The 15,696-nt window shown below is 41.2% G+C and overlaps 1 protein-coding gene across 1 annotated transcript; it reads right to left on the minus strand.

The window, feature by feature from the left end:
• Positions 1 to 11,725: 11,725 nt before the first annotated feature.
• Positions 11,726 to 15,084, minus strand: LOC104392090 (cytokine SCM-1 beta-like). The gene is made up of 3 exons (XM_010001448.1): positions 15,015 to 15,084; positions 12,559 to 12,676; positions 11,726 to 11,831 (listed from the first exon to the last, which is right to left on the minus strand). The coding sequence occupies exons 1-3, from the start codon at positions 15,082 to 15,084 to the stop codon at positions 11,726 to 11,728; spliced, it is 294 nt and encodes a 97-aa protein (XP_009999750.1).
• Between the last annotated feature and the right edge of the window lie 612 nt (positions 15,085 to 15,696).

Genomic DNA, 15,696 nt, shown 5'->3' on the forward strand with positions numbered 1-15,696 from the left:
CTGCTGCTTTCCCCCCCTTTTTTCCTCCATTAAGATTTGTAGAAGGGATCCTTCCAGCTTCTCTGACAAATTCAAAATGGTTTCCTTAGAGATGTTTCTCTAATGAAAAGGCTGCCTTTCACATTGATAGGATGTTTTAGTAGTTTTAATAGTACGTATTTATTTCAGTATTTTAAATATTTGACTGGTTTTATCTGTTCTTTTTTTCCCCCCTCTGTAGGATTTCTCAAAGATGGTAGGAAGCAGAGTGTTTATTTGGTGAAACTGAATCCCAGGCCTGCTTCAGTCTTGCTTCTGGCTCGCCTGAGGTGAATGGTTTCACATTTCATGTAGCTAACACACACCATGGCTGCCCTTCCAATAACCCTGCCCAACCAGCCTTCCTCTGAGTATTGTGCATGGGTATGTAGTTTCATTAATAAATAACAGTGGTGCAGGACATGAGCTGCTGCAGGGTTCACTGCTTTAATACAGACCAACCAGTTCACACAAGGCTGAACTCTGAGATCAGGAGTGAACAGCTGTTAGCCAAGCTCTGTGGAGGGCTGGGTTTACCTTTGGCTCACACCTCCGGTGGTGACCTGGCAGGGTGGGTGTCCATGCCCTTCCCAGCTCTCTGGGGGCCCTGCTGCCTTGCAGGAAGTTGTTTTACCTACTGCAGCCTTGCCTTTTAGGACAACTGTTCCTGCAGCACAGGGGAATCTCTGCCTGTTGCTTAGACCAGGGACGAAACAGGCCTATCCTTATGTCTTCAGAGGCAAGGAGGAAGGTGCAATTAGCTGCTGGAGACAAAAAGGACATCAGGGCTGAATCCAGCTACAGGGTGGTTTGGAGACTGTAAGGGGAGCAAAGAGCCCTTTCCTGCCCCGTGCTTTGAGCAGTGCTGCTGAGAATGCTGGAGCTCCCACTATACTTCCTCCTCCTCCCCTCTGCTTTATCTGTTCTCCAGCACCACACTGCCACAGACTGACCTGTGAAGCACAGGGACCCTGAGGAAAGGCTGAACATCAAACAGTAAGAAGCCCAGGGTTTGGCTGTAAGATTTGTTTACATGTTTGCTCGTGCCTTGTGCAAAGCACAGTGTGAGAAGAGATGGATCAAAAAATAATGAAAATGGAAGCTTGTATGAAATAGGAATAATTTTTAAAAGGGTGACAGGGAAACCAGCAGAAATAAATGGGACAGCAGCGCCAGCTTGAAACAGAAGGTGTGGTAGGAAATCTAAGGTGAAAGCAACCACTAAAGGACCCTCTTCCTACATCGTCTTACATGCAGTTCTACACAAGGCTCACCTTGTGTTCACACAAAACACAGCCTGTTCCCTGCGGGGTTTCGTGTAGGTGTGCTGATCCATTCTCAGATCTGCTTGCCACTTAGCTAGCTCTGCTTGACAAAAGGGACAGTTGCCAGGAGAGAACTAGGGACAGATAAAAAACTGATGCTGGGATATAGCCATACTTCAAGAATCTCAGCACCAGCAGAGGACAAGCTCAGCTCTTGCAAGAGGAAATGATGTTGCTGCTCAAGAGATTGAAGAGATACAATAGTCTGGCAAAGTTTGGCAAAGTACCAAGTCAGCGCTGTGACCTGGGGCTATTTTTTTATCCTATTACAAGCTCTAAAGCCCTTGCTAATAGTGGAAAAATATCTGCATTTTTTATAGGCTTTTATCATCATAAGATTATAATTGCTTTCAATTAACATCTGCTGCATCTGGGAGGGTTGGAGGAACTAACCTTCAGATATCAGAGCCTGGGATGAGGAATCTGCTGATAGGGCTTTAAAACAAGTTGCAGAAGAACAGACTGTCTTGTGAACCTGAAATAGACTGTCAAGGGAAAACACCCTTGCCTACTCACTGGAAAAGCTCAGGATAAAAAGCCTGATAATCACTGTGCAGCCCATTCAACTCCTTTGTGGAAATTTAGGCTGGAATGTCAGAAACATGGGGATCTTGGCTGGCTAAAGCTGTATATAATGACAGACCTATTGTATAGGTATATATGGTGGGCTGCTTGACAGTTACCAGGAGGTGCTGTTCCTCTTCCTGGCAGTGCACATTGGTAAGAATCTTCCCCTGTATATATGAATGTGTGTAAAATTATCTGTAGCTATTTATATAAATGAGGAGGAGGTTGAAACAGTGCTGGTTATTTCTGAAGACCCTTCTGAAACAAATAATCTATGTTTCTGTCTAGATAGTGTGTATCTGTCTGTCAAATATGCAATTTATTTCAGATTGTTTTTTAGAACTAGTTGTCATTCTAAAAACACTGCCCTCACTGAGGATGGAGCTGATGGCCTTTTTTGGAACCACCATTTATCAGTGCTTCTAGTTGCAATTTAGTTATGTCATCTGAGACAGGCTGTTCAGTTTCTAAAAGTACATACACAAGGACAGAGAAGGAAAGGTACTTCCGTGGTGTGAGGAATTTTGCTATATACTTTACAATATTTGAGTTTTATACATAAACGGCATAGTAGGACTTGCTGTAGAACTTAACAGCATCTGAAAGCTTCCTTTAAGTCATGGATTTCCATTGGGCTTGCCACCTTACAGACAAAAGTAAAAGTGAAAGTGTTAGTCACCCTGGCTGGAGGTGATCTGCATGTTTTGCGACTCCAATATTGACCTAAGAAAAAATGTCAATTTATCACATTTTTGTGACTCTTGCTTATTTTGAAGCTGGAAAAGAAAAAAAAAACAGAGTTAAAAACCCATTAGTTTTGAAAAAACTTTACTTGCTTAAACTCAGTGTGACCCCCACGCCAGTTCTAATTTGAATTGAGTGCTAGACACCACTGAATCAGGTGGTGAATCAGGACAGTTTTATGGCTGATTTACATGGAGCCCTTCTACCCAACAGCATTCTTTCTCTTTTCAGGAGTGTAATGAACCAAAGCACAGAACAGTGAAGAATCAACTCTGTTGTCCGTCTCACCACACAAAACTAACTTTTTGCTTTCTTCTAATGTTGCACATATGTTTCTTCATAATATGTTTGTTGTTTTTTTTTTAATTTAGAGAATATTTATATTCTCTGATGTGGATGCACATACAAAATTGAACAAAATATACCTAAAACTGATGCATGGATGGACTGCAATAAGGAACCTGTGTTTAGAGAATCAACTAAATAGTGGGTAAGCAACTGATGTTTTATACTTCTTGACACTCCTGTTGGGATACTTTGAATTAGATGAATTGTTACATAAAGCAACAATAAAGACGAGAGCCTGGCAGACTGGAGCATTTTCTAAGATTCAGGCCTCAGGAATTACTTGGAATGAAGACTTTTGCTCTGTTCTTAGGTTTAACACTAGTAGTTCAACAGCTTCTGTGCCGCTCAACTTCTGTGTCATTCTATTCATTACATGATGATAGGAAAGGTTAATCAATACCTAATTGTTGGAGTTGTCATAAAGTCTAAACAGGTGTTCATTGTGCAATATGACACTCTCAGGTATGAAAGGCTATTGAAATGCTTTTACAGCTAAAGGTAGTGAAAACTTGAGATTGCCAGCCCTTGGGAAGTGATGGAATTCAGGAAAAAGGGGGCTTTATTCCTGCTTGGAAACAGAAAAAACTCTTAAACTTTATCTACAACTGAATGTTTTTTTTTCTATTTCAAGGGAAAAGAAATTCAGACATTTTATTTGCTTGTTTGAAAAACATCTAAGCTTCTCTGGGGCTGCAGTTCTAGGATTTTCCAGGCTACTGCCAAGAATTCAAGAACAGCTGTTATCTCTTGGTATAGAGTGTGGATTTGATAAACCATGATCAGGCTGCCTTGAACAAGGCTTCTTTGGGCTTCTGGGCTCCTAACAAAGCCTGTGTATCCAGCATGAACTTGCTTCAGAGCAATGCTATGATATCTGCTTCCCTGATGTTGGGAACCCCAAAGCTTTTATAGTCTGAAACAGTGGGTGTTTGAAGGGCACTGCTCCAAGAGAGTGGCAGAACATCCTGAAGCCAGGCCACACAAAACTCATGCATGATCTGTTGAGCCAGAAACACAGATGCTTTGAAGAGTCAACTGTATTCCCTGCTGGCTCCACAGCAGGGGCAACAGAAGCTCTGAGGAACCAGATTTAAGCCACAGTTGTCAGTGCTTCCCATCTCCTTGCTACAGCACGTCCCATGGAGCTCCAAGTGCCTCGTGGTCTCCTGTTAAACTCTCAGGGCAGTCTGAGCTCCAGGGAGTCTTGTGGAAACCTGTTGGGGTGCTTGTGGAGTCTCTTGAGAGCCTGTTTGGCCAGTAGGAAGAAACTTGGCAATGAATCAAGAAAAGCTGATCAGAACTGTGATATTTCTATATTGAATTTTTATCTTAACGGGGAATCACAATTTTCTGTGTTAGCAAAGATGTGTCAATCTTTAATTACAGTTTTGGAATAGTGCAGCTTTGAGTCAGTGTGCTGATCTCTGTTAGACTGAATTCAAGGCAGCTCTGCCAGCCTTCTCCAGCTCAGCAGCAGGCCCTTAGCATTTCTGTCTTCATCTTGAATTGTTGAAGAGTGTCACTAGAGAATAGTGTCACACAGCTACTGAATTTTAGTACTCATTAATTCTCTGTGCATTTGTGTGGAAGAAGTAAGCAACTGCATTTACTCCATAAGCATTTGTAAGGCTTCACTTGCTTGGAGATGCTTTGGGTGAAAGACACTATAGATGAAAAATAACAGTAATGGAGATCTATTGTACCAGAACTCATAGCAAAGGAATATTGTTACATCAAAATTCTTTGATTTATTGTACACTTCTAAACAATTGATAATATAAGGATATGAAGAAAAACATTGAGTGACTTGAATTAAAAGTGAGAGAATAACAAGTTCATCTTAGCATTGATTACATAAATAAACAGGGAGACGAGGCTTATTTGCCTCTGGCAAATAGCTGAAATGAATATTTCAAAATAAAACCTCTCTTTCTGCTCAGCAGAAAGCATCTTATTTATGTTGTTATCTTGGCCTTTTCATGATGTTCATCATCTGGTTTAGAAGGGAGGGAGCATTATGTTTCCAGTCACCTGAGCTTATCTGGGAAAGTGCATGACACTCACAAAGCAAGCACAGATTGAATTTCCAGCCTTGCATATACCCTCCCACTATCTCAGCTGTAAAAGAGATAAGGATTGTGAAGATTGCTATAGAAACACTATTGGCATCTTTACTGTTACAGCCCTTGGCTGCTTTTCCTGTTAGTCATAGGCTGATGACCACCAAGACTATCCCCTATGTGAAAAGTAATTTGGTTTATAACTAAATATGGTACTATTGAGTTGATCTAAACTGAGAGGCCTAGAACCTGATGTCTTCTCTCCACAGAGTAGTCCTAGCCTGAACACCTTTAAAACTAGCCTTCCTTCTTAGGATTTACAGCAGTGTTTAAGAGGTACCAGCAGAGGAAGCAAAAAGAGAGATTAATCTATACCATCTAGATTCACACTACCAAAAGTGTGGGCTGTGAAAGTGCCTAGAGGAATTCATGAAGCATAGAAAAATCTGAGCAACCAGTATCTCAGTTCATCCAGAGGGTGATTGTGTATGGAGGTCAGTTCTGGGCCTTGAGTTAGTTCTAGATCTTCCAGTGAGGTCTAGAAGTGTTGGCATGGATGCTGTCCGTCAGAAATCTCCTTCATGGTGAACAACATGCCAGGTCTTTTCACAACTCCTTTTTGCTACCTATCTACAAAAGGTATGGTTGTTCCAGTGATATGGGAGTAGTACAGTCCTTGGCCATCAAATCCTACGTATCACAGCTTGCTAAATGGAATTCTTCATTATTTTGGATGGAGATGGTATAGTTTCAATTGTTAGGAAGGATTCATTCTCATCACTAGCAGCAGTCCTAAATGTCATAAAGTCTAAATAATTTGTTGTCAGTGTGCAACATACTCAGATATATGCTGTGTTTTTCTCATCACACCGCAAATGGGATCTCTAGGGTATTTCCAGTAGAAAATTGCCCTTCTGAATAGTTAACAAAAAGCAAACAATGCTTTTTATGACACAGGGACAACTTGTGGTTGTGGAAGTGTCCTGGTTTGAGCCAGGATGGAGCAAATTTTCTTTTTACTGATTTATTTGTTTATTTATTTATTTTTATTCCATGAGCTCTCCTTTAACTAGCAGCAAATTTTCCAGCTAGTGGACTGATTACACTAGAATGTGTATGTTACTGCTGAGACTTCAAAGACACTTTGTGGCCTCAAGTTGTATCTGCAACCCTCCCACAGTTGTATCTGTAACCCTCCTGATAGCAAAACTGGCAAAAGTATTCCATTCCATGTATCTACATAAGCTCAGTGTAAGGTCAGGGATCATGGAAGTCAAGCTTCTTCCTGTATCTTCTTCCCTTCTCTTCCATCCATGGCAGGTATCTGGGGAGACTCTTGTCCATCCATTACCATTGATGCCCAGGCTCGTGCATTCCTGACCCTCACAACTCTCCCCTCAGCTCCTGGCTGCTCTGCTGCTCTCCCCAGCAGCTCTAGGACATTTCAGAGCTGCTCACAGCTCGGGAGATGCCATGGGAGTTGCTGGGGGTAGGAGAAGGCAACAGGGGTTTGCACATTCCTGAATGCATTTGTATATAATTGCACATATATTTTTTTATCATTAGTATTTAATTAAAACTGTCTAGTTTTGTTTTCAATCCTAGGCAGGAAGTAAGGAGAATTATACTTATACTCAGCCAAGCAAATCAAGTTAGCAGAGAATTTTCTCTGGCATAATAATGGCTTTGTTAGAGACCCTGATTGAAGGACTATGTGACTCTGCATCCTGGAGGAACCTTAGGAGACCCAAATAGTCGCTATGCCTCCCAAATGCATGCCCCTTCTTCCCCTAGCAATGCTGAGCTTCACTAGCTTTTTCAAGTGATGGAGTACGCAGGAATCTATTGGGGTGCTCATACTTGCTTCTTGAAACTGGTTAACTTAAATCTGTTCAATTAGTGTTTTCAGAGTTAAGAACAGAAAGATAAAGAAAATGCAATCTCATGCAGTATTTTTTAATTCTTGGCAGTTCTTTTGCCTTCTTGTCTTACCTAGCTGTATGTGAAGGATCACTAACTCCTCTCTGACTGTACCAGCTTGCTTTTGGAGACTTGGAAGGATGACTCTGGCTGAAGGATCTTGTGCAATTATGGTTGCCCTTACCACCCAGAAGCAGAAAGGCAGTCATTCATAAAGCACTGAATACTTTTCACAAGAGAACTTGGCAGAGAAAAGGAGCTAAAGGTTTGTTTATTTGAACAATCTGGAACTAACATTACCTTCCCACCCTGCCTCCCTCCCATCAGATTTGAATCAGCTTTTCTGAAGCATGGAAGCACTTTCCAGTAACCCACTTGAGCAACAGTGAAAAGAATTCCCATGGGAATAATCAGCTAAAGCAACCATGATTTTGGCCAGTAAAATTGCAGGGCCAAATTCTGCAAGTCCTCCATCCATGTTCTGCTAAATTCTTGCTGGCATCAAAGGGAATAATTTTGCTTGAGTGAAAGGATACTGATTGTAGGGCACTGCTGGACTGAGTGAGTATTTCTGGATCTCTTTACCACTTGACTGGAAGACCACCAGTGACACTTGTCTGCCACAGGAATTGAGCAAGAAGCCACTACTGGTGTTTGCCAAGTAAAGAATCTCACCAAGTAAAGCGGCAGAAGGACTTTATTGTGCCTCAGAATCACAGTTGAACTGACAGATGAGAATTAGAGGAATAAATAGGAATGCATGATTTCTCCATAAGATCTACCACTTACAAAGAGAGCCTGGCAACATTTGTAAGAATATTAGGAGACTTGGAAGGTGTGTGGTTTTGCTCATGTTCACTGTACTCTAGAAAACCTTCTGCAGATGCCCTCCTCCTTCACTACTGCCTGTGAGGATTGGTCAGCCCCAGATGACAGCAAACTCGTGGGTATAGCAAGTCAAAAAGGAAGACTTCATGAAGCCCTCAGAACTAGCCTTGCTTGCTCCAGCTGAAGCAAGCAAGATAATTTCCACAGTTGGTATCTGAGTAAAAATGAGGTTTTGTTAGACCTTCCCCCAACCACCCTCATGCAACAATTGCTTTGTTCCTTGTGGGTTCCCTACTCTATGTATTTCCTCCTCTATTATCCCCCTTTAACCAGCCCACCACTTTGTCATTTGTGTAAATGTCAAGTGGCTTTAAAAATGAATCAGAACGTTAATTCTGTTGCCCTCAGATATCTGAGGGCACCTCCATCTCTGTATTTGGCCCTATAAATGCTCTCTGTAATTATTTGGTATGGGCTAAGTTGAACTAATTTAGTAACAGATAAACATAAAGTGAATTACTGGAACTTACTTGATTCCTCGGCCAGATTTCAGACTTCACACATCTCTTCTTTAGTTGTAATAACTAATATGTTTAGTACCTCATCACACACCATATTAGCATCAATGCCAGGATTTGGGAGGGTTTGCAAGACTACTCATTCCACATTTGGCCGTGAAAAGATCACAGTTACAGCTGTTATTACCCAGAACTATACTTTTTAATGCAAAAAGCCAGCATGCCCAAGTGGGTGCGTAATTGTCTGCCTCTATTGAAGTTAGTGAAGCTGTGAGCACTTAGCTTGAGGGTGTTTCCACTGTGCTCTCTGCTGTCTTTCCCCTGTGCGTGAGCACTTAGACAGCTTGAGGGTGTGTCCACTGTGCTCTCTGCTGTCTTTCCCCTGTGCTAAAAGACCTGAGCACACTGCACCCCTTCAGCCCCTTTGGAAACTGTGAGAGTGGTGTGTGACAGAAGAGAAATGGTTGACTTGTTTCACATGTTGCTGCTCCCTGGTCTGCCGTCTGTATTTGGAGGGTCCTTTCTGGCCAAATGGTGCACAGATCTTCCAAAAGGAGTAAAAGGAAACCAGTGCTCATATTACAGGCTGCAATCTGGCAGAGGATGAGCAGGAAGGGAAGCACTCACTGTGTGATCCCTGCTTCCTACCTTACTTGGAGAAGAAATGGTGGGCAGCCAGGTACAGGGAGGACATCTGTGCACAACCACTGCTCCAGATCTTCAAACATACCTTGGAGCCCAACCTCCTGTTTCTCGAAGCAAGGTGTTTCCCAAGGATGTGGAGAGGACCAAGAATATGGTTCTTACTTGCCTCCAAAGCAACAGCAGCACTCTAGTTTTTTATTTTGCACTTTCCTTTTGTATGTGTGTGTGAAAAGGAGGCTTAATAATATTTTACAATCTTTCTAAAGCATTTTGAAAGCCTCAGGGAAAAGTGCTAGGCAGGAGCAGTACCAGTACAGATAAGCTTCCAGATTATACACAGAGATGACAAAAATAGCACACAACTGGGACCACAGCAAGAGCTGGAGTAAAGAATGGTAAGGGAAAGACAGGGAAGACCCTGGGGTTTAATGGCTGAGTAGGAAGAGATGTTGAGAGCACTGGCCACCCAAACTCCCAAAAGGTGCACAAGGACCGTTACAGATTTTGCAAGTTATAACAAACAAGATGTAATTATTAAGTAGGATGATTCACTCTTAAGAAAATATTATTAATCATGCTATGAACTGTGATAAGGTTGAGCAGATATGAAGTATTAATTGCTGTATGATAATTAATGTATCCTCAGGTTGTGATAGTCCTAATTAAAAATAATTCAGTTCAGTAAGATTAATTCCAGGATAAGAAACTACTGAGTATGAGCAAAGGCACTGAAGTTCTGCCTGGTGTAGACATATTAGTTAGTTCTGGTCCTGGGTGAATTTGATCAGTGGAATCTGACGGTATGCATCTGAGAGAGCCTACCATGAAAATGCTTTTATAGGTGACCTGGTTTTGTACCCCACTGGTCTTCTGATAATGCTGAAGGGAACAGAATGGTTTCTGCTGTATATAATATAAGGGACTGGGGCCTTGAGATTGACAACTCAAAATGAATGAACAGTAGTTAATATATTGCCATACCCTAGACACATCTCAACAATTCTTTCTACCTGCAAAGCTCTTCTTACAAACTTTGTAGCACTATTTTTTGTCTAGTGCAGTTGATGCAGAGAACTTCAGAAGGGAAGCATCACACTGTACAGTGGAGGCTCGGTAGCCAGCCTTGGATCTGTTCTGTGACACACACACTCATCCTTCTCTTCCCTGCCTGCCCAGCAGCACTGCTTTAAAACCTGTTCTGGATAGTAAAATCTAAATTAATTTCCCTAGACAAGACTGAGCTATGACAAAACATGAGCCATGGGAGATAAATTCTGTCTGCAAACTTTACCAAAGCAGGGAACTGTAAAGACTGGCTTTTAGAGTAACCTGATCTTATTTCTATAGTGTAGTTTTGAAGTGTTTCACTGTCATGTGTATTAGTAAGAGGCTATTTGTGATGAAAAGCCCACAGTTCAGCAGTAGCATGCAGTAGTACCAGAATAAGTTTATTGCTGGATCTCCTTTGCCTATAGCTGCCCTTTCTCCCCAAGGCTCTTCCAATGTCAGTTTTTTCTCTCTCTGCCAAGAGCTCTTCTGTCTGTGCTTCTGATAATGTGGGTATCACCCTGGTGTTGTATGGAGTTGTGTGACTTCATAAGCTTTGTATGGCTAGTAAGTGCTCAAACTCTTGAAAAGGTATTGTCTGAAATGGAGTCTTTACAGCTGAAACATGGTGAAGAAACCTCAGAAGCAGATTACTTTTGAACAATCTGAGGAATGAGTTGGCAGAAGTATCAGCTCTAACTGGCTTGCCCAGAAGCTTTGTGCTGTCGTCTTGGTACCCATTTCAACAGTGTCCATCTGCATTACATATAAGCAGACAAAAGTACCATTTTATTCCAGCTTTATAACAGCTTTATTAAAATTGAAAACCTCCTGTTTGTAGAATTTATGAATTATAAAAATATATGGCATTTTTATATACATAGTTTTACAGGGCAGGGAGTTCCTCTGAGTTTGTGAAATACAGATTCCAGGTGTGCTTTGTTCTTGCTTATTCAGACAAAAGCAAAGAAAAAAGTAAAATAATTGTTTCAGGTTTGTCTCACTTGAGGGTGAAACAGAAGTAACTTCACAAAAAGTCAGTGGGTAGGATAAATGTTCCCCAGTGTAAGGCTGAATATGGTTACATTCATAGAGTTTCTACTCTGAATTACATCAGGTCATCCTTTGATGAGAGTTTTCACACATCATCATGGACTAAGCTAATAGTGCAATACTGATTATAAAAATAGAAGACCCAAGGATCATCATCTTCTTAATATTGCACTAATCAGGTGATAGCCTGAAGCATGACTTTAGTTCACTTATTGATTATATATGTATGAGTAACCACTACCTTCTGTAGCACACAACGCAGAACATTCTGACCTCCATCAGGTTGGAGGTCCAACCTCATCCACCTCTGTGGGAGCTCAACTTCTTCCCTATATAATGTGAAACTATCTGCCATTCATCCTTAAATACTGCTCAGGATAGCAAAGATGAGAAGGTATCTGCATTCAATTGTGAATAAATATTAGCAGGCATTTCGGAAAATAAACAGTGTAACAGAATACAACTGTAAAACAAAGACGTCAGCAGACATTCAATGAGTGATGAACAGATTCTAGTGAATTTGTGTTCATTCAGAGTTTTAATTGCCAGTTAAATAGGAATTAAAAGCAGATCCTAATGCTTTCTTCCCTGTTATGTGCAGCACTGGTGATGATTCCATTTAGTTGGCATTAGATGCTCTCCTAGGACAGGATTATTTGCCTCTGGTTGTACGTTTTTGGTCTAATTTCTTCATAGCATCCCGCACCCATTTATCATTAGGGCTTGTGCAGATCTTGATACCTTTTCTGGTGATAAACCTTTAGGTTGAAAGAAAGCAAAACAGGTGGTCATCAAATTTCAGTCTCCAAATCCAGGTTTACTGTTCCTGGTTTTTATGTAGACCATCAGGAAAACGTGGTAAAACAGTATCACATGCCCAAGTTTGTAGTTTTTTGTTGGAATAACAGCAGTTAGCAACAGTAGTTCTCTATTTATGGCACAGGCAGCTATGTAACATACATGGCTGACATATTAAAAAGAAACATAACTGATATTCTGAGATTTTATATGAAATCATGATGCACATATGCCTCCTAGAAGCAGATCCCAGATATGATAAAAATGCCTGCTGCTGAGATCAAAAGACAAAGCTCCTAGCAGGAGTCAAAGTTACCCCAAACTCTTCTCTATGATCTTTCACCTTGGTTTAGTTCAGTGCGCTGGGCTTCTGACTACTCCACCCCGACCCGTTGCTGAGATTTTTTCTCCCACTTTTTGGGCACAAAAGTTGTGGCTGTTCAGTGAGATTTCTGCCAGCTGTGAGCTGCATTCATCTCCCAACTCTCCAAGGCCCACACCTCTCCCCTCACTCTGCCAGGTGACTGCTTCATGGGGGAACTTGAAGGGTGACCTGAACTAGCCAGATGTAGTGAGATGGGCCATAAAGTGCCTTATGGTGTTCTTTCCCTTTTTGGTGCTAGCACAGAGCTAGCTGTGGTGTTTGCACAGGGGAGTCTGAAGGTGAACTGTGCACTGGATACTTACATGATGGCCTCTATTGGATGTCTTTGCTTTTCATAGCCAACAAGGTTTCGGATGTTCAGTTGCTGTGTAGATAGAGTTATGCAACGGGATTTGTGCATGGACTGACTTGCAACACTCCCTAGAAAGGGAAAAATAGTTAAATGACAAAGGCAGTCAATACTACATTCATATTTAGCCATATTTACTAAAATTCCAGCAGATTTTCACTTGTGGCTAGAGCATGAGTGTCTCATGTTGTACAACCACAATGCCAGCTACACAAGAGAGCTTAAGGTATGTTTGATGCATCCTACTGTCGCCTATTATTGCTATTTCAATTAAGATGCTGATATTCACCCATTCTTCTGAACAGTGGTATAATCATTCTACCCTGGGGCATCATTGCTTCCATAGCAAAAAAGGTATTTGGCATAATTCATAATTAGGTCTGTATCAGCTGCAAAGTGTCCATGTGGAGTAGTGCTTAGAACTGGTACCTTTACTTGGTGGATTTCCAAATGCCATCTAAATTTGCATCAGTACTTCCCCCTAATTTCCAAGTGAAGAAAAGGAAAGCAAGGCTACTTTTCTCACTCTGGGCATCCTAAGCTAGCATTAAATTGCTGAAAGAAAGGGAGGTGTGTCTGCCAGAAGATTGAGTACTTGCAAACTCTTGCTGTAAGTCTGGTTACATAGGCAATGGAGTGCTACTTACTCTTTCCTCCAATGTTTTCATATGTTTCAGGGAAATCCACTGGTGATTAATAAAGAGGACTGTGATATCAGCATAACATTCTCCGGGCAGTTGTTAACAGCTAAAAATGGGAGCTCATTTAAGAGAGATGGAGTGTATGTATACACTACTGGGAGCTTCTGCTTGCTAGTTTCTGGTTTTCTCCCACCTATCAAACACAGGTTTGGGAAGACATGAGGGGGACAGAAAAAAAAATGGTAGTTACAGGTGCAGAGCTGTTTGTTTCCAGGCTTAGAGAAGCTCTGCAGGTATTCCCTGCTTGGATTCCCTGGAGAGAATTTAGTAGTAGAGAGAATATTTTCAGAACTAGTAAGGATCGCTTGACTATCTTTGAGATCTTTAACGCCACATTTTGAAAACTTCAGTCGCGAGTAATGTGATGTATTTTTTGATGCTTCATCACAAATATGTATCTTACTGCCTCACTCAAATTGGTTTTCAGGGAATGCAAGCAGGGAATACCTGCAGAGCTTCTCTAAGCCTGGAAACAAACAGCTCTGCACCTGTAACTACCGTTTTTGTTTTGTTTCTGTTTTGTTTTTCTTCCTGATGCCTTTTTGTTTCTTCTTCTTTATAATTCTTCTTTCTAATTTTTTTTTCTATCCCTTACACAGCATCTCTGTGCTTTTTCAGACTCGGTGATATTTATGGCAGATTATACAACCTAGAGAATGACACGAGGAACTGCCAGCCTGATACAAAGCCACATGTTGCTGAGATGAACAGCAGCAGCATTAATTACGTATGAGAATGTAGCTCTGGGAACACTAGGTCAGTACACTCAATGTGTAGCTACATCATCTTGTGAATGCATAGGAGGTCTCAGTTTGGTTTTGGTTTGGTGAGGATGGCTTCTCTGTGTGTTTCTCTTTGCATATTTTTGTGGGTTTGCACATGAGTGCTTTCTGTGATTTTTATGTGCATGTCTGCATGAATCTGACTGTGTACAAGAAGGTGTGTGCTTATGTGTGTGTGTTCATGTTTTCATGTGATGCACACAGCCTAATCCTAAGTCAGAGACTTAAACATCACTGTAGACAAACTTACTTAAAGCATGGCTAATAAACATGGCTCATCTCAGTGCTCATAAGTGATTTCAAGATGTTAAATTGTATGAAATCAGAAAGACAGAGAAGTCATAGTATAAATCCATTGCTCTCCTTTGCAGTTTCTGTTTATTGTTTGCCTGACTGTACAAGAATATTTGGCTAGAAACAAGCAAACATGCAATATATGATACAGAACGAGAAGTACTTTTTAAGATAGGGTCATTAAGAGGGATTCAAACTATATAGTTAGAGAAAGACAAAAAAAATCTAATAAAATACATATTAAAATAGTATATATGGAAAAAGAAAAAAGCACATCTTAAATATTTTTCATAAGATATTATTAACATATTTAACTCATTGCTATATGGCATCAGTGAAATTGAAAAACATTGTGTCTTGAAGATTTCATTAGTTTAAGAGACAGAATAATGCACAGAAATAATTTAAGTGTTCTAAGATACAGAAACTCTCCTTGCCTTAAGGCAGAAGCCAACACTAATTGACAGGACATCAGGTGAAATTTCCCATAAAGCTGCCTTTCTTATGGTCCTGATCTGGATTTCTTATGAGTTTTATCTTAAGAATCAGCTCTGTCTGAGAATGAATCCTGCTCATCAGACCACTAGTGCAATGTGGAGAAATTCCTGTCTTCCTTTGGGTTGTAAACTTACCTTTCACCACGTGCACAGTGAGGATGGCAAGGCAGAAGATGAGAAGGACAGCTGCAGTGTGGAGTTTCATTGCTGGTGGCTTCATTGTCAAGCAGAGAAGAAAGAAGAAAGTGGCTATTGCCAACCCTCTTCAACAGTGTTTATATGTTGTCATTCAGTGGTCAGTTTTTGTGTTAACTTTAGGGGCGTCATGGTGGGCCTGACTGTAAGTGGAAAAAATTGAGTGGCAGTACTTTTTCTGGTGACAGAGAACCACCTTCTCTCCGCCACCCGTCCCTCACTAGCCCCCCTGTGGAGGCTTTTCCTGCTCAAACCCTGCTGTGGTTGCACTTGCTTCTACGTTTGCAAGCAGGGTTTATTACAAGCTGCAAAAAGTGAGAGCTTCTGTTCTGTAGTGGAAACCTTTAATAAATGTTCCTGTCCTTTCCCACCTTGATTTAGAGAGCTGTGGCTAAGCTGCACCACAGCGGTACAAAGTGACATTCAGAGTTACCTCTTTGACCAATGGACCACTTAAAAAGGGGAACTGTGAGCTAGAGGATGATGGGAACAGGAACGCCTTGGCTTTTCCCATAGTGGCTGTAGGTGTTTGGTCACTTTGACACAAAGCTTTGGAGGGGTATTACTCCTATTTCCCATGTGTGGTGGAGCTTATCAAAACTCCTCTGTTTTCTCTGTTATT

Source organism: Chaetura pelagica, unplaced genomic scaffold (genome assembly GCF_000747805.2).
Source record: "Chaetura pelagica isolate M959 unplaced genomic scaffold, ChaPel_1.0 scaffold377, whole genome shotgun sequence".
Lineage (NCBI taxonomy): Eukaryota > Metazoa > Chordata > Aves > Apodiformes > Apodidae > Chaetura > Chaetura pelagica.

Bases quoted from the DNA above. Each gene is read 5' to 3' on its own strand.
- LOC104392090 (XM_010001448.1), bottom strand. From the start codon at position 15,084: ATGAAACTCCACACTGCAGCTGTCCTTCTCATCTTCTGCCTTGCCATC. The intron at 12,677-15,014 runs GTAAGTTTACAA...TTCCCTTTCTAG, and splicing joins CACTGTGCACGTGGTGAAAG to GGAGTGTTGCAAGTCAGTCC. The intron at 11,832-12,558 runs GTAAGTATCCAG...TTCAACCTAAAG, and splicing joins CATCCAATAGAGGCCATCAT to GTTTATCACCAGAAAAGGTA.